Genomic DNA, 20,214 nt, shown 5'->3' with positions numbered 1-20,214 from the left:
ACTATGAACAGGGTCTGGGGACAAGACAGGGCTGGCGGGGACCTCAAGGATCTGGACAAGGCGAGACAAATAATCTGAAAAGGTCCTGGCAGCAATGACTACAGGCATCTCTTGACTGGCCGAGACAGACTGCAATACTGCTTCAGCTGCAGTGTCAGCCGCGGCGCTCTCCTCAGCACTCACGACTACGGACCTTGACGCAGTACCTTCTGTAGCTGATTCAGGATCAGCGCTCACCGCTGCTGGTTCGGGATCAGCGCTTACCGCAGCTGCTTCGGGAACAGCACTCACCGCGGCTGCGGGTGGGAGAGACATCGCGGACTCAGGCTGAGACAGAGACGCAGGACCAGAAGACCCCTTCTTCCTCCTCTTTCTCCTTGGCCGCGGTGCAGAGGTCACAGCTGGGTCTGAGACTGGTTGGGGAGGTTCGGTCTCAGGCAGGGCTGATTCTGACACCGAGGATTCCGAGGCAGATTCCCACGAAAACCGCCTCCCACGCTTCTTGTGGAGACTGATGGGCGTGGGAGGTGCCTCAGGACTCGAGGAGGGATGTGCCTGATCCCCCAGTATTGCAACGGCCAGGAGACGACCCTCTGGGATCACTGGCAGCTTGGCCGAAGGTGGGGACCTCGAGGGGGAGACCTGCAGCTCCTCCTGGGAGATACTCTCCCATAGCCGGGCATAGTTCCGCAGGATCCACTCACCCTCGGACGAGTATGGGAGGGTGACCCTCTTCTTGTCAGTAGGGGATGACAGCCAGCATTGCTTGCGGAACTCCAGTTGTCGCTGGAGTTCGGAGGACCCCCTGTCTGCTGAGTTCCTTCTTGGGCGGTTCATTCTGTCAGGATGGGGTGCGGGGATGAACTCAAGCGCAGACAGGATGCACAACACACAGGGTTTATTTATAATCAAAAAGGGGAAAACAAAGCCCACGAGGGGGAAAACAGCAACTAGGGTAAAGACAAAACTGAATTAACAAGACTAGGAACTAACACTTAACAAAAGACTCTTCACACTAGAACACAAACTACAGAGAAACTCTCACAGGACTCACAACGTATCTTCTGGGTAACAATGAGTGACAAAGTTGCATCAACAGTAGCAATGAACCGCACAAGACAGTGAACACAAGGGAATATAAATAGGGAGACTAATAATGACACAACAGGTGGCACAGGTAAATCAATAATGACAAAACTAGGGTAACAAGGGGGGCGGGGCAAGGAAACGAGACAACACAAGCACATGGTCATGTGCTTGTACACAAAACACGGGCCTGTCATGATCCTGCCTCAAGACAAGAGGAAAATCAAGACATGAAGGCAGAATCATGACAATATCAGCTATTCACACAATCTATTTTTTAAATACTCTTCATACATCAGCACCAAAATACCAGTCTGTGATGTCAATAATTGCAAATCAAATTTAAAAATATGCACCATTTTCTTTATCCACCCACATGAAGAGAAGTACTTAGTTCTGATGAGTGTTTCTCTAATGGAAGGCTCCATCATAGAAGGGTCATTTTAATTCAAAGGATCCTTGGAAGGCAGTATTGGTTTCATGTCATTACTTATGTATATTTTGAATTGTGCATTAACTGTGTTCTTCCAGTCTTATAATCATAATTACAATCCTTTGCACACATTACAATTCATGAAATATAACGACCAGAAAACAGTGCTGTGCTCATCCAATTTCATTAAGTGATGCAAGACAAACAAAACGATTGTTAAGTTGAAGTCATTATGTTTTCTTTTGTTTGTTGTTTCACACAATGTTAGATTGGCCATGTTGTAAACCACTGGCAGAGCACAGATGGTTGTTATTCAGCTTATTGAAATTAAAGTATTTCTTTAAAATGAATTTCCCAGTACTTATGAGTGATACATAATTTGCACGTAGCATAATAACGATGATTTACTGGTTAAATCATAACTTTTCATCATGTAAAATTGCCAGAACTGGTTTCAAATTATTTCTTAGAAGGTCCCCCGTCATGCAAAGATTTTACACCCTCTCATGTCCTATTCACACATCATCTCGAAATGGATTCCAAGATGTCAGTTCTCAAAAAAATGTAAAAAAAAAAATATATATATATATATATATATATATATATATATATATAAGCTCTAAGAGATGAGTTCTTTACTGACAGCACAATAGATTTTCAGCTGTATTTAAGATGGAACATTATTTTAATGTAACTTAATTATTTGTGTTTACCCCAATGGCAAATCGTTTGATGTCTCGTTCATTGGCTTCCAGGATGACATTCTTAAATTCCTCTTTGGGGTCATTTGATTTTCCATCAGTGATCACCAGCAATAACTTCTGAGAGTTGCTTCGCATTCCCACCTTCTCAGAAAACATCTCTTCTCTGAGGGGGAATAAAGGAGCAGTATAAAGAAATAAACCATAACTCTGGTGTTTGGCTGAGGTTCATATCATAGTAGAACCCATATATACAGCATAATAGCATTTTACCATCACCAAAGAATCACACCATCACTGCATAATCTTTGTTATATGCAACTGCATTATTTGCATTATTTGCATTGGGCAAATGTCCAATGAAATTGTTCCTTTTTATCAAGTTTTGTTGCTTTGGTGTACAATGTTCAGTGTCCTTGAGCTCGAGAAAGGCACTATATAAATTATACATTAATATTATTGTCATTACAACAAAGAATATGGGAATACTGGAATTAGAACAGTGCAAGGAAATCAAATTAATAAACATTACAATTGTAAATATTACAATTACACTTGTACTCACAGCACGAAACGTATTGCAGAAGGTGTGTATGTATGTCCCTGTGCCTGGGTCACATCTTTCATTAGTAGGTCGGGGTCTCGTTTCACTGCAAAGTTCTCAAAGTGAAAGACAGCCGACACTTTTGTGGAGAATTTGGCTACTGCCACCTGAGACACAGATACAATATGAATATAATACTATAGTAATATATCAAATGATACATTATTTGTTATGTGACATTTTTATTCAAGGCATCATTCACCTGCCAAGTTTTAAATAGGCTAAGAAAAAAACTGTCATGTTCACATACACACCTGAGCTTGTGTATCCAAAAACATGGCAATTAAGTTCTTGATGAATCTGATCATTGTTTCAAAATTTTCTGAGGTGATACTGCCAGAGTCATCAAACAGTATAACTGCATCCAGAGGGGGAATAACATGACACTCTGAAATACACAAAAAAAAAAATCTGCAGGATGACATAAAACTGCATTGCAGAAGTGTACTGTAAGTGGTAATGCATAATTTCTAATCTACCAAAAAAGCATATATAATATGCAACATACTCTATTTGGCCACTATTTGTAATCCTGCATTCATTTAGAATGGATAATATAGTCGGAACAGAGGGTTCTCCTTCAGGTTACTTGAGCTGCATCAGAAATGATTTGGGAAAGCCTCTGCGTGATCATGTCCTGAAGCATGTTTGAAATTAGGCCAATGGAATGATGAGATGTCACGTGCGGGGTGACGTAGATACAAGGAAGCTTAAAAGCACTGTTGTGCATCATTGTGTTGTTTGTTTGGGAGTGGAGCATGTACAGTCAGCTCTTCAGTGGACTGGCTGTGTTCATGCATAAATGTCCTGGAATGTTAGCACTGGTCCCGTTGGCGTTTCCTCTTTAGCAAAAAATGGGGCTCCTTGTTGTACCGTGACTCTGTCTAGGGTCTGTGGGAAGTCCACAATCTCACGTGGCAGATTCTTTTTTACATTTCTTTCCGTATTTTGCCCACTTTGTCCCAGGCATTTGTTAGTCCAAAGAATTATCCTACAGTCCAGTCAGTCCCAACTCGCGCGCATTCATTTGAAATTTACGTCACTCACTGACAACGTTTTCCTAACCAGAAAAAAAAAACAGATTGCCCTGCTCTGCCTCTGATTGGCTAGTACTCGTTGCCATCTGGGTCAGAGCCAGTTAGTCAAGTCAAGTCAAGTCACCTTTATTTATATAGCACTTTAAGCAAAATACATTGCGTCAAAGCAACTGAACAACATTCATTAGGAAAACAGTGTGTCAATAATGCAAAATGATAGTTAAAGGCAGTTCATCATTAAATTCAGTGATGTCATCTCTGTTCAGTTTAAATAGTGTCTATGCATTTATTTGCAATCAAGTCAACGATATCGCTGTAGATGATGTGACCCCAACTAAGCAAGCCAGAGGCGACAGTGGTAAGGAACCGAAACTCCATCAGTGACAGAATGGAGAAAAAATTAGAAGCAGGATGTGGGTGGGAAAAAACTCTGCTGTCTCCTGTGTGTATGGGGAAAAGGGAGGGACAGAGAGAACAGGCTAGACAAACTCCCATGTTTAAATAACATATAGAAAATATCTTCTTGGCAACTTATTATGGAGCTGGGCTCAAGCGCAGATAAGCAACTACACTTTAGAAACAAGCCCAAAAAAACGCAACCCGCGACTACCAATATTTGTATGCGACTTTACAGAAAAACAAGCCCAAAGTCGCTTATAGTAAGGGGACTTGGCAACACTGACTTTTTGTTGTTTAAACTGCTAAAATATAACTTAATTTTCACCATTCTGATATTACCTAACATGCTAGTTTGATATTCTTCTGTTTTTAATCCAAATTTGGAGTGCAGCACATTAGCATTCCGTTATGCCTGTTAGCTTGTAATTTGTGCCTACTGTTTCCTTTTTTCCACTCTCACATGCTCTGTTTCTTTAGTCTCTTGCTCTGTTTTTTCACAAGTTCATCAAACAGCTGTGGTAAATCAGAATCATTCAACAATCATGATGAGTAATGGCTTCTTCTGTTATTGTCGCTTGCACTGCTTGCCACTTGTATATTGGAGCTTTCTCTGTCAGCAGCGAGGGATTCACATGTGATAAATGCAGGGATATAATTAGGCTGACAGAGAAGATCTCAGAACTAGAGACTCACAAACTTTAATTGAGGATAGTAAGAATGTGAAGGCCTTAGATACTTCTTTGAATGTGACTAGCTTAATGAGTCCCGTACATTGTTCGGTTCCAGTTGCAGTTGGGTGACTGTGAGGCAGCATAGTTGTGGGAAAAAAAAATCACTCTTCTGTTCCAATCAAAACTTTAAACAGGTTCTCCCCACCCAGTGATGCACCCACTGAAAAACCTTTTGAAAGAGCCCTAGTTTTGGGCAATTCTACTGTACAGAACATGAAAATAGAAACACCACACACTATAGTCCAATGTTTACCGGGAGCCAGAGCACCTGACAACCTGGCAAATTTGAGCAGTATATTAACTTTGCTTTACGGTTGAGTGGATCTGCTTTTACTGTGTCGTGGAGGAGGAACACTACACTTCCTCAAAACTCACATCATGCCTGCCAAGCCAACTACTCATGTCATATCTGCTATGCAGAAGCATGCTAACGTCATGTCTGCTACTCCAAGGTCAACTCATGTAATACCTGCTTCTCCAGTACCTGCTTACATCATGCCAGTTAAGTCAGAGTTTACTCATGTCATGTCCACCGTGTTAAAACCTGATCACGTCATGTCTGCCAAGCCAGAGTCTGCTAACCTCATGTCTGCTACCCCAGGCCCTGCTCACTTCACATCTGCCAAACCAAAGCTTGCTCACGTCATGCCTGCCTAGCCAGCACCTGTTCAAGTCATGCCTGCTACCTCTGCCAAGCCAGAGTCTGCTTAAGCTGCAGGTGCGATGCATACCAGGTCTTCGCTGAGTAGCTGAGACGGTGACCTGGCCGCTCAGCTGTGGTATAGCAGCCACGGCGATGGGACGTGAAGTCTCCGTTCCCCCCTTCAGGGAACGAGGGTCACCATACGTAACCGAGACAGTCTTTCTCTTTCTCTTTCTCTATCTCTTTCAGTCAGTCACTCTAGACGTCACATCTGATGACTGACTATTTGGGATTCCTACCAAAGCTCCATGGATGCTTCCCCTTCCAGTGCCCTGTACGAGCCATCTGCACCCCTTTTTGGTGTAGGCTGGGGTTTGCAACAAGAAGTTCCATTCACTGTTGTCGAAGCACTGCCCCACTCAGTGAAACTGGATAACACCGGTAAAACGTACCCACTTGGAACAGGGACACTGCGGAAGCTCCATCCTTCCTGAAGGAAGTCTCGGAAACAAATACTCATATGAAAATCTGTTTAGGTGCATTTCGACCTATCAAAAGCTAATGCTGTTTTTAAGATGTGCTTTTAAGCTTCCTGGTATCTACGTCACCCCGCCCGTGACATCTCGCCATACCATTGGACTGATTTCACACATCCTACAGGACATGGTGATGCAGAGGCATTTCCAAAGTGTTTCTGAGCAAGCATCACATTCCCATCGGGAACCCATGGTTATATATGTAATCTAGAAATGTTTGTCTATGCAAGTGTATGTCAATAAATGACAAATTCAAACTATGCAAAGGGTATAACTGTGGGTGTCGCTGTTGGACAGTGTTTTCTCTACTTCCTGCTGGACTTGCTGTAGCTAATTGTAGCTCAGTGTAGCTGTTTTTTTTCTCTCTCTAGAATCTTTCTTACTATCACTCTCTGTTTTTTTAAAGTGATAAAATATAACTTAATTCACACCATATTTCTGATATTATCGATCAATCTTATCAGATTAATTTTGATCCTTCACTTTTATTTTATATCCGTGAGTGCAGTACACCTGCATTGCATTAGCATTCGTTAGCTTGTCATTAACGTTTTCAGTCGAACCTATCACTGTTTTCTTTTCTCCTCTCCTCTCTCTCGCTCCAGTTTTTCACAAGTTCATCAAACAACTGTGGTAAGAATATTTCATCAAGCACGGTGAGTAATGGCTTCTCCTGCTATTGTTATTTGCACCTCTTGTCACATGTACAGTTTATCTATCTCTGTCGCAGATGAGGGATTCACATGTGATAAATGCAGGGAAATAGTTAGGCTGACAGAGAAGATTTCAGAATTAGAGACACGCATCCAAACTTTAATTGAGGACAGTAATAATGTTAGGGCTCTAGATACGGCTTTGGATGTGTCTAGCTCAGGGATTCCTGTACATTGTTCGGTTCGGCAACAGAGACCCTGCAGCAGGGCAATTGGGTGACGGTGAGGCAGCATAGTTGTGGGTCAAAACACCACTCTTCTGTTCCGATCAAAACATTAACAGGTTCTCCCCACTCAGTGATGCACTCACTGAGAAACCTGATGAAAGTGCTCTTGTTATTGGTGATTCTATTGTACGGAACGTGAATATAGAGACACCAGCCACCATAGTCAAATGTTTACCGGGAGCCAGAGTGCCTGACATCTTGGCAAATTTAAAAGTGCTGGCTAAAGCTAAACGTAAATACAGTAAGATTGTTATTCATGCCGGCGCTAATGATGTTCGACTTCGCCAGTCGAAGATCACTAAAAATAACATTAAAGAGGTGTGTGAACTTGCAAGCACGATGTCAGACACTGTAATATGCTCTGGTCCCCTCCATGCTTACCGTGGTGACTAGATGCATAGCAGATTGTCATCACTCAATGGCTGGATGTCTAAGTGGTGCCCACAGAATAACATAGGTTTCATAGACAATTGGACGAGCTTTTGGGGCAGACCTGACCTGTTGAAAAGAGATGGTCTTCATCCCTCCTGGGGTGGCACCACTCTTCTCTCTAGAAATATGGCAAATAGTCTTAGTGTTTATACTTGACTAACTGGGGCCCAGGTCAGGAAGCAGACAGACTGGCTAAACCGACCGTCTGATAGCTGTCTCATGTCACAGAGGTCAGCTAATTCTCAGCACATAGAGACTCTTTCACCTAGATATCACACTATAGAGACTGTGCTGTTCCCCGAACTAGAAAAAATACAAAAAACTTCTAAACCAAGTTAAGATTAACAATTTAATTGAGGTTCAACAAATAAAAAACTGATGCAATATGGATAAACAAATGATAAAGCTTGGCTTATTGAATATCAGATCCCTTTCTATGAAAACGCTTTTTGTAAATAATATGATCACTGATCATAATCTAGATGTGCTCTGTTTGAAAGAAACCTGGGTAAAACCTGATGATTACATTATTTTAAATGAGTCCACCCCCAAAGATTACTGTTATAAACATGAGCCGCGTCTAAAAGGCAAAGGGGGAAGTGTTGCTTCAATTTATAACAACGTTTTCAGGATTTATCAGAGGGCTGGCTTCAAGTATAACTCGTTTGAAGTAATGGTGCTTCATATAACATTATCCTGAGAAACAAATGTTAATGACAAAAGTTATGTTTGTACTGGCTACTTTATACAGGCCACCAGGGCACCATACAGACTTTATTAAAGAGTTTGGTGATTTTACATACGAGTTAGTTCTGGCTGCAGATAAAGTTTTAATAGTTGGTGATTTTAATATCCATGTTGATAATGAAAAAGATGCATTGGGATCAGCATTTATAGACATTCTGAACTCTATTGGGGTTAGACAACACATTTCAGGACCTACTCATTGTCGAAATCATACTCTAGATTTAATACTGTCACAAGGATTTGATGTTGATAGTGTTGAAATTATGCAGCCAAGTGATGATATCTCAGATCATTATTTAGTTTTGTGCAAACTTCATATAGCCAAAATTTTTAATTCTACTTCTTGTTACAAGTATGGTAGAAGTTACACTTCTACCACAAAAGACTGCTTTTTAAGTTATCTTCCTGATGTATCCAAATTCTTTAGCATATCCAAAACCTCAGAACAACTTGATGATGTAACAGAAACTATGGACTCTCTCTTTTCTAGCATTTTAAATACAGTTGCTCCTTTACGCTTAAGGAAGGTTAAGGAAACCAGTATGAAACCATGGTATAATGAGCATACTCTCACCCTAAAGAGAGCAGCCCGAAAAATGGAGCGCAGCTGGAGGAAAACAAAACTAGAGGTATTTCGTATTACTTGGCGGGAAAGTAACCTATTCTAAAGAAAAACATTAAAAACTGCTAGATCCGATTACTTCTCTTTTAGAAGAAAACAAACATAACCCCAGGTATTTATTCAACACAGTGGCTAAATTAACGACAAATAAAGACTCAACAAGTGTTGACATTTCCCAACATCACAGCAGTAATGACTTTATGAACTACTTTACTTCTAAAATCGATACTATTAGAGATAAAACAGTAACCATTCAGCCGTCAGTTACAGTATCGCATCAGACAGTGCACTATAGACCCCCTGTGGAACATTTCCACTCATTCTCTACTATAGGAGAGGAAGAATTGTATAAACTTTTTAAATCATCTAAACCAACAACATGTATGTTAGACCCTATACCATCTAAGCTCCTAAAAGAGGTGCTTCCAGAAGTCATAGATCCTCTTCTGACTATTATTAATTCGTCATTGTCACCAAAACCTTCTAACTGTCTGTTATTAAGCCTCTCATCAAAAAAACACAACTTGAACTAGTTAATTATAGACCAATCTCGAATCTCCCTTTTCTCTCTATTAGTTTTATTGGATCTTAGTGCTGCGTTTGACACAATTGACCACAACATTCTTTTGCATAGACTTGAACAGTTTGTTGGGATTAAGTGCATTAGCATGGTTTAAATCATACTTATATGACAGTCATCAGTTCGTAGCAGTGAATGAAGAAGTATAATATCGATCACAAGTGCAGTATGGAGTACCTCAAGGCTCAGTTTCGGTTCCTTTACGCTTTATATGTTACCCTTGGGAGATATCATCAGGAAACATGGTCTTAGCTTTCACTGTTATGCTTATGTTACTCAGCTATATATTTCTTCACGCCCAGTGAAACACACCAATTTGAAAAACTAATGGAATAGTCGATATAAAAAACTGGATGAAAAGTAATTTCTTACTGCCAAATTCTAAAAAAACAGAGGTGTTAATTATATGACCTAAAAACTCTGCATGTAATAACCTAGAACACTTTCTAAGACTTGATGGCTGCTCTGTCAATTCTTTCTCATCAGTTAGGAACCTAGGTGTGCTATTTGATCGCAATCTTTCCTTAGAAAGCCATGTTTCTAGCATTTGTAAAATTGCATTTTTCCATCTCAAAAATATATCTAAATTACGGCCTATGCTCTCAATGTCAAATCTCAAAGCTCAGGCAATTTGATAATACCTAGAATATCAAAATCAACTGCGGGCGGCAGATCCTTTTCCTATTTGGCGCCTAAACTCTGGAATAACCCACCTAACATTGTTCGGGAGGCAGACACACTCTTGCAGTTTAAATCTAGATTAAAGACCCATCTCTTTAACCTGGCTTACACATAACATACTAATATGCTTTTAATATCCAAATCCATTAAAGGATTTTTAGGCTGCATTAATTAGGTAAACCGGAACCGGGAACACTTCCCATAACACCTGATGTACTTGCAACATCATTAGAAGAATGGCATCTACGCTAATATTAGTCTGTTTCTCTCTTATTCTGAGGTCACTGTAGCCAACAGATCCAGTCTGTATCCAGATCAGAGGGTCACTGCAGACACCCGGATCCAGTACATATACAGACCAGATGGTGGATCAGCACCTAGAAAGGACCTCTACATCCCTGAAAGACAGCGGAGACCAGGACAACTAGAGACCCAGATACAGATCCCCTGTAAAGACCCTGTCTCAGATGACCATCAGGACAAGACCACAGGAAACAGATGATTCTTCTGCACATTATGACTTTGCTGCAGCCTGGAATTGAACTACTGGTTTCGTCTGGTCAGAGGAGAACTGGCCTCCGAACTGAGCCTGGTTTCTCCCAAGGTTTTTTTCTCCATTCTGTCACCAATGGAGTTTCGGTTCCTTGTCGCTGTTGCCTCTGGCTTGCTTAGTTGGGGTCACTTCATCTACAGCGATATCGTTGACTTGATTGCAAATAAATGCACAGACACTATTTAAACTGAACAGAGATGACAATACTGAATTCAAAGATGAACTGCCTTTAACTGTCATTTTGCATTATTGACACTGTTTTGCTAATGAAATTTGTTCAGTTGCTTTGACGCAATGTATTTTGTTTAAAGCGCTATATAAATAAAGGTGACTTGACTTGACTATAAAATCACATATATACATTACATTTAATAAAAATACACATTTAATTTTTTTATATTTATATAATATTTACATTTACATTTTTCATTTAGCAGATTTATAATATTAAGACTTATATAATATAATCATACATATTAATAGCTTAATGGCTAACAATTTGATTTGTATTGGGTAAAAGATAATGAATAGTGCATCATTTTACTAGAACACTGGACCATTGGAACATTAAAGGGGTCCTAATTCTGTAGCCTCGCCCACTCACCAAAGACATTGTAGGGAAATAACATAAGTGGCACTAAACCAGACTGAGCAACCAACAATAAACATACCATGAAAGACAGCAAAGTATTGTGCAGTGCCAAATATTAGGAATACGTGGTTGAACTTTTTTTCAATTTCAGCTTACATAAGTAAAACATTTGTTTGTTTGCTTCATTTTCCCGCCAGTTCCTTTGTAAATAAGACATGTCAATGCCTGATTTGGAGAAAGTCTGAGGTTGTATCCACGCCTGTCTTGTCAAGTTCGATAGAATCGAACTCAATTTCGATTCCCCCTTAGTGCAGATCTTTTGGGCAGGTGTGAATACAGCATTCACAGTCAGATGTGTACCATACAACCGCACCAAGACCCAGCTGAAGAAGTGGTCTCAGTCTGGTTCCTAAGGAGTTCTGTATGCTTGAGAATTTCTGTCCAATTAATGGATGACCTTAGCACACATGTGGTTTGTTTACAATTTCTGGTTCACTTGCAAAAAGGGCACAGTAAAGGGAACCACACCAAACAAAATCATCAACAATGTATTTGGTTTGGACCAAAGCAAGTAAACTAGCAGACTTTCCTGGTGTGAATACACCCTTAGATTAAAAAGCAATGCTATGCAAAACTAATATCGAGCAATGCAAAACTAATATCCAGTAATAGCAGTGGGTGTTTACTTCCATGTCTTCAATGCGGCACACACATAACCTAGCATCTCTCGAGCCGGCCACAAAAGTAGCCTATTACTTATTGATTTTGATCCTTTTGAATGGAAAAAAAACAACAACGCAAATGTCATTAGTGGACCTCAGACAGCCGTATAAAATAATTTTTAAAAGCCAGTTCATTATCCCTTTAATATTTTGAATGTTGTAAGGTTGCATTATTAGAAAAGTTTTGCAATACCCTGGAAAGCTGGCTTCATTGTGTCAGCAGCAGTGAAGTGTGGGTTGATCTCCAGACACTGACCATTAAGATAGTTAAACCCCTCACATTTATGCTTCAGATGAGGACCACACACCTAGAAGAGAGACAGAGAGTTAAAGAACAATTTGAGCTTTTAAATTAAGGAAATAATAAATGAGAAATCAATCAAATAAAAAAAATAATAAGTATATTGGACAAATCTGCAAACATACAACCTGTAACTGCCAATGTCACATTGCAAAGAGATTAGCCATTTGTAACAAAGGAGCATTTACAAGTCTTTGTAGTGGGGGGAAAAAAGAGTCGAGAGATGGAAAATGGCCATCCCATAAAATGGGACTTTTTTTCAGCTGCAAGGTAACACACTGCATCCTTTACAGTTCGCTATGGGGAAGGACATCTAAACATGACAATAACATTGACAGTGGTGTCAAACGTATTGGCATTCATTACTCAAGTAGAAGTATAGATACTAGGGTTTAAAAAGACTTTTGTAGAAGTTGAAGTATCAACACAAGGTTTTTACTCAAGTAAAAGTGTAAAAGTACTGGTTTAAAGTATAAAATTTTATATTAGTATAAAAGTAAAAGTAATGTAAGGAAAAAAAATGCCATTAAGAACAAAAGCTTAGGCCACGCTACAGGGGCCTATTGTGCACTACCCCACCTCCTCAAAAAAACATTTTTCTAAAGGCCATAGGCCATAATGACTATAATGTTATATTAAAATGTTCATGTTGAAAAATTTGGGATGCACTAGGCTACATGTTTCAGCCACATATATGCCCATTGAAAATGAACGCACTTTAGTACAATGCAAACACATTAAAGGACTAGAGATATGATGACTGGTTGCCTATAAGTATTGTAATGGTGCAAAAAGTCAAACTTCAGAGGCATGTTATCAATAACCTTTAATGGTAGGGCTGTCGCGATAACCGCAATATTGTAATACCGCGCTATTGACAAGCAAACCGCAGAAGAAAGATAGAAACCGCGGCAACCGCAGTGTTCAGTTTTTTTTTTTTATGAGGCTGTGGCCTTCTTGTTTTTTTCAATTTGTCACTGTGCATTTAATGTTAAATAAATTAATGATACAATATGGTTACGACTGTAATTTTAATAAAAAGGGTGAGCCAGTGAATATAGATGAGCCGATATGCAAACTTCCTGTGATGCGGCAATACATCTAATTTGAGGTCATCGGGACATTCTAAAACACTTAACGTGAAAAATGCTTAACGTGGTTTAATGTACCAATACAGTGATATTAACAGACCAAACTCACCAAACATCATATTAATAAAGTATCTACAAAAAATCAGATGATCCCTGAATATGAATTCATCACGTTTAATAACACGTTAAGCCTTTTCCTCTCATAGAAAACCATCATAAGGCTTAACGTGATATTAAACGACTTGCATTCATAATCAGGGATCATCTGTTGTTTTTTAGTACATCGTATACTTTATTAGTATAATGTTTAGTGAGTTTGGTTTTTAAAAAATCTTAGTCTTAGTACACTAAGCGTTTTCTTATAACGGTTTTATATGGGAGGAAAAGGCTTAACGTGTTATTAAACGAGTTGCATTCATATTCATTTACATTTACATTTACATTTATTCATTTAGCAGACGCTTTTATCCAAAGCGACTTACAGATGAGGACAGTGGAAGCAATCAAAAACAACAAAAAGAGCAATGGTATATAAGTGCTATAACAAGTCTCAGTTAGGTTAACACAGTACACCTAGCATGGGATTTTAAATAATATAATATAAAGAAAACAGATAGAATAAAAAAAATAATAGAGCAAGCTAGTGTTAGAGGTCTTTACACATACACAAACACACACATACAATTGCATAATTAATGAAAAGAAAACAGAATATAAAAAGATTAGAAAGGTAGTTAGATTTTTTTAAAGAATAGAATTAGAATAGTGAGTGTTAAAGTTAGAGGGTCAAATAAAGATGGAAGAGATGTGTTTTAAGCCGATTCTTGAAGATGGCTAAGGACTCAGCTGTCCGGATAGAGTTGGGGAGGTCATTCCACCAGGAGGGAACATTTAATTAAAAAGTCCGTAAAAGTGACTTTATGCTCCTTTGGGATGGCACAATCAAGAGACGTTAACTTGCAGAACGCAAGCTTCTAGAGGGCACATAAGTCTGAAGTAACAAATTTAGGTAAATGGGTGCAGAGCCAGTGGTAGTTTTCAGAGGTGGAAAGTAACGAATTACTTTTCGAGGAAGACCAAACTAGCGGCTTATAAAATCTCGACAAGACATCAACCCTTTGCAAGAATGTAGGTAAGCTAAATAATTGCATCGTTGCATTGGTGGTTAAAATGAAGCTTTGACATTTTAGCAAGAGGTTTTGCACAAATTAGCCAAAAAGACAGTGGTGAGGAGTGTGCTATATATATCATCTGCGATAATATCATGTTTTTTGTTTTAATGATGTGCGCGCGCATTTATAGTGCGTTCTTTCACTGTGTGATTCAGTCTCATAAAATGCATTTAGAATGATCACAAAATTGAAGATATAGGGGCAGAAAATTCACATATTTATGTAATTTCATATATTAAATCAGAATCACACAAAGAAGGCCGTCTTTTCCTCCAAAAATCATCATGAATATATACATACATATATATAACAGTTCAGTAAACAAGTTAATTAAGAGACTTGCGTTTTAGACACCATATTGCCTTTTTTAGCTCTATTTCTACAACAGAAAATAATTCCAAACACAGCCACCAAAGCACAGTTTTGCGTCTCTGAGCAACGTGACAGTGTTTCGGTCCTGAATGAATCAACCGTTTAAATGATTCGGTTCAATCGCAATGACTCACTTATTAACAGTGACTTGCTGACACATACTGGCCATTTTAATTTCACATTTAAAGTATCTTTTGATTTTTTTTAAATAATTAATTTCTTATCATTTCAAATGAGTATTCAACATTTTATGTCTTGTATGTCAAAACATTATTCATGCATTTGTAACTGCAGGTTAAATGCATTCTTGTCCTGCACTAAACAGTGTAATACATCTAAATGCCACTTCCAATGAATCTTCTGCATTTCCTCTGCATTAAAAGATGAGTTTGTTGATACTGATTTGCCTGGTAACAGCCCAAATGTTTTATTATTCTAAATAACTGATTCCTTTAATTAAAAACAACTAGTTTGAGATTAATAGACCTATCCCAGGGGTGTCAAACTCAGTTCCTGGAGGGCCATAGCCCTGCAGAGTTTAGTTCTAACCCTGCTCCAGCAAACATATCATGTAGTTTTCAAATAAACCTAAATGATTAGATTAGCTGGATCAGGTGTGTTTAATTAGGGTTAAATCTAAACTGTGCAGGACTGTGGCCCTCCAGGAACTGAGTTTGACACCCTTGGCCTGTCCCATTTTTGCCTCCCTCCCACTGTTAAAATGTAACTAAGTAATTTTTACTCTGAGTAAATTTTAAATGAGCTACTTTTTACTTTTACTTGAGTAGATTTTTAGACTGGTACTTTTACTTGTACTTGAGTAAAATTTCATTAATGTAATGGTACTTTTACTCAGTGTTGGGGAGTAACTAGTTACATGTAACGGCGTTACGTAATTTAATTACAAAATAAATGTAACAGTAATTCGTTACAGTTACTGAGAAAAAATGTGTAATTAAATTACAGTTACTTATGAAAATTTTAAAGATTACAAAAAGAGTTACATCTGAATGTTTTCTTTAAAAGCCTAGGATATGTAGAATAATATTAATTTGTGGCTAGAATTTGTTAACGCGGCTATTCTGATGCTTTTGATTGGTTCTCTGGTTTGAATTTGCGACGCACCACGTCTACCAATTACGTTTAATCCATATCGCCGCTAAAAGCTTTACAAGCTGTCTGAGAGTTGCCACCATGGCGAGTGAGAAGAATGCATTTCATTGCTGGAAATTTAAAAATAATTTCATCCTGAAGTCCGATAAGGGCGCAAATATGACAGTTCAGTGCAAAATTTGTTTGCCAGCTTTTAAAATGCTTTCGACATCAAAGGCTTCAATGTCGAACCTGAGGAAGCATCTGCAGGTATGTAACAGCCTTTCTTTAATTTTTATAAAATAATATAGTTTTTTATCATTATTGTGAGTGTACAGAAATAAGAACAGAGCCTTTACTTTTGAATTGATGTATTACGCGTTTCTGTATAATTAAAAGTGATGGAGTAGTCAGATGATTTACTGTAGTTGCAACGTGAAAAAAAAAAAAAAAACCCTGCTCGCGCCCATATTCACAGTGGCGTCCGAATAAAATGTGCACGTTCGAAGTGTAGTGTGACCACCCCTTAAGTAATTTGTTGCATAATGCATAATTTTTAATGGGTTTTATTGGTTTTTAGTGATGTCCGTACCGCCGAACGAATCTTTCTATTTAGCCGGATCTTTTTTTCCCACTTTGCAGCTACGGCTGACTACTCGGTCACTTTTTTAATTAGTGTATAGTGTATTCAATACCTGTATTCAAAACATTTATAACAAATTAGCTAGTTTGCTAGCTATACCTTTACCAGACACTAATAAACCCTTTGACAGAAAATATATATCTTACATTTTTTTCCCTTGACAATGTGTTGGTAATGTCAAATCTAATATAACTGACTCACAAAGTCATCGAGTTCTGAAATCCAGGACACCAACAGACTCGACTGGTCAAAGATATTTTACCACTAAGTTAACCTATTTTAATTTTGAGTGTAGTTTGTTAAATCAGTACTTAGACTACTGCATGATTTTCACCTGAAAAGTGACTCATTTGAATGATGACAACTAGCTCCTGTTTCATTTCGAAAAATATAACCTAATTTTTCTCGAGGGTTTGAAACTTTTTTTCTTAGAATGTAAACCTAACGTGCCACCTAGTGGAAAAATCTCTCAATCAGTTTGTTCCATTTTGTCTTGCAAAATAGAGCGATTATCTAGTAAAACAACCCAATTGGTCATTGAGTCTAAACGATGTATAAGATGGAATGTAACATAAAAAAATGCCATGGGTTTTATGACAGCTACACTGGGGAAGTCTGTTTGGATTTTGCAGTATGAAACTAGAATCTACCCTTGCTTCTGTTAGTGAAAAATAAATATTAGGCCTTATGTGTGTAATGTTTTCCCTTCACACACAAATAGTGGTAAAAAAATTGTGTGCAGATTTTAACTATTTTTTATTATATAAAAAAAACATGTTTTACTACAGTGTAATGATCTAGAATTGTGTTTTCTCTTACATATAACTACAAATAACCAACCTGTTTTTTTAGAGGAAACATCCAAGAACTTTATTGATGCAAGACACAACAGCAAGTCAGTCTGATGTGATGGAATCCGCAAACCGCAATGCATCCACAAACTCCTCTACCCCTGTGGCTTCACAACCCCCTATTAAGCAAGCAAGGATAGAATCGGGGCTTAGCGTGTCACAGCAACGTGTGAACCAGCTGGTGTTCAACTTTCTGGTTGATGATGTACAGTGCTTTTCATTGGTGGAGCAGCCGTCCTTCAAAAAATTGATTGAGGGGATCAGTGGCGGGAAGAAGGTAATGTGCCGAAAAACTCTGATGCAGCGCATTGACAGAGAGTTTGCTGTAATGAAGGAATCTGTCATCTCCAAACTCATTAATGTGGACACTGTCTGCACAACAGCAGACATTTGGTCAGCACAAAACCGCAGTTTCTTCGGGGTCACATGCCATTGGATTGACAAAGACACGCTGCAGAGACATTCTGCAGCATTGGCGTGTACACGTCTCAAAGGTCGACACACCTATGATGCAGTTGCAGCAAAACTAAACGAAATCCATGCTGAATACAGGATTCAAAACAAAGTCAAATCAACTGTGACTGACAATGGAAGTAATTTTGTAAAGGCATTCCGTGAGTTTGGTGTAAGAGAAGATGAGTCAGATGATTGCAGTGATGAAGTGAGATTTTTGGATGTGAGTTGTCTTCTTCAGGAAGATGGAGATGGAGAGCAGTTTTTTCTTCCACAGCATCAGCGCTGTGCTGCTCATACATTAAATCTTATTGCTACCAATGAGATACACAAAGCAGCATCAAATGGGCCATCACGTAAGATATACAGAAGTGCCATGGCTAAATGCTCATCTATCTGGAATAAAGCACATAGATCCTCATTGGCCACAGAAGTGATTCAGGAGATTGCCAAAATGCATTTTTCTGTCCCATCAGTCACAAGATGGAACTCAGAGTTCAGGGCTATCACAAAACTTGCAGGGCTCCCAGAAGAAAAGCTGAGGGAGATCTGTGATAAACTTGATGTGCCAAGGCTTCATCCACAAGAGTCTGCATTCCTTAAAGAGTACACAGAGGTTCTGAAGCCTCTAGCTGTTGCCATTGACATTCTCCAGGGTGAAAGCAAGTGTTACCTAGGATTTTTAATTCCTACTTTGCTTAGCCTCAAGACAAAGCTGTTTGAAAAGATGCCTCATTTGCTTTATAATGCACACATTGTCACCAGTATCAGTGAGGCCATAGAACAACGCTTTGGATCAGTGTTAGCCAGCCATGAAGCAAAGATGGCGACCACAACCCTGCCAAAGTTCCGCTTAAGCTGGCTTAGCCCTGAGAAGAGAGAAGACATGAGGAGAACATTACTGCAGGAAGCTATTGCTCTGGAACCACTGCACAGTCCAGCTACAGTGAGAGATGACAACTCTGTGAAATCTGATGAGTCAGAGGAAAACTTTTTTGTCTTTAATAATCCCAAATCATCATCTGACAGCACAACTCATGATGAAGTCAGAAAGTACTTCGAAGATTCAGATAACAACCTGAATTCTCTTAAGGCATTTCCCATAGTTAAGAGACTTTTTATCAAGTACAACACCACATTGCCTTCCAGTGCTCCAGTGGAGCGTCTTTTTAGTCATGGAGGCAATCTTTTGACCTCATCTCGAAACAGAATGAGTGATGACCACATGGAACAGGTCTTACTGCTCCGTTACAACAAACAGCATTGTCCCAGCAACCTAGCCCAAGATGACTGATGTGTTTGTGTGGACACTTTATATGTTGCTCTATTGTCCAGTTTGATTTTTGGAGGATAAAGAGCACACACACACACCCGAGATTTAATTCATTAATTTCCCTAATTGCATTGACGGCTATGAGACACCAGTGTTTTTATTTTTTATTTTATTAACCATTTTAATAATGGTTTTATTGCCTATTTGGGTTTATGTATACGTTTTCAGGTTTTTTTTTTTCAAGGCACTGTTACTCGCCAGCGTGTCCTGTTATAGTTATGCAAAGAGTTGATTCCTAAAACAGTATTAAACAATTTTTTTTATGAACTCTTGAACTCTGGTTTTGTGATGACTGTGCTTTAAAATTAAATTAATATGATCTTAATTCAAGTGATGAAAGATTTTGAAATTCTAACAGTAAACCGAGTTCAGTACTACTATAACATTAACCCTGACTTTTATTATTGTTTGGAAATAGTTTAGTTGAAAATATATATTAGAAACTTAAAAGTAATTAAAAAGTAATCAAATGTAATCAGTTACTTTACTTTTATAAAGTAATTGAAAAGTTACACTACTTATTACATTTTAAATAGGGTAATTTGTAATCTGTAACCTATTACATTTCCAAAGTAACCTTCCCAACACTGCTTTTACTTGAGTAGAATATTTTGTACTCTTTCCACCTCTGGTAGTTTTGTAGGCAAACATCAATGCCTTGAATTTTATACGAGCAGCTATTGGAAGCCAGTGCAAATTGATAAACAGAGGTGTGACGTATTCTTTTTGGCTCATTAAAAATTAATCTTGCTGCCGCGTTCTGAATTAATTGTAAAGGTTTGATAGAGTTGGCTGGAAGACCTGCCAAGAGGGCATTGCCATTGCAATAGTCCAGCCTGGACAGAACAAGAGCTTGAACAAGGAGTT

The 20,214-nt window shown here is 38.6% G+C and overlaps 1 protein-coding gene across 3 annotated transcripts in view; it reads right to left on the bottom strand.

Moving 5' to 3' along the window:
- Nucleotides 1–20,214, bottom strand: part of LOC132133162 (integrin alpha-X-like) — a 122,166-nt gene that overhangs the window by 67,868 nt on the left and 34,084 nt on the right. For all 3 annotated transcript variants that reach the window (XM_059545913.1, XM_059545905.1, XM_059545921.1), the window contains exons 5-8: nucleotides 12,233–12,347; nucleotides 3,079–3,212; nucleotides 2,786–2,931; nucleotides 2,233–2,386 (exon numbers count right to left, since the gene is read on the bottom strand). In XM_059545913.1, coding sequence (XP_059401896.1) covers nucleotides 2,233–2,386; nucleotides 2,786–2,931; nucleotides 3,079–3,212; nucleotides 12,233–12,347 — 549 coding nt within the window. The remainder of the gene's footprint in view (nucleotides 1–2,232; nucleotides 2,387–2,785; nucleotides 2,932–3,078; nucleotides 3,213–12,232; nucleotides 12,348–20,214) is intronic.

Source organism: Carassius carassius, chromosome 4, assembly GCF_963082965.1.
Source record: "Carassius carassius chromosome 4, fCarCar2.1, whole genome shotgun sequence".
In the NCBI taxonomy this organism is placed as follows: Eukaryota; Metazoa; Chordata; class Actinopteri; order Cypriniformes; family Cyprinidae; genus Carassius; species Carassius carassius.
This window is presented reverse-complemented; position numbering and strand designations above follow the sequence as displayed.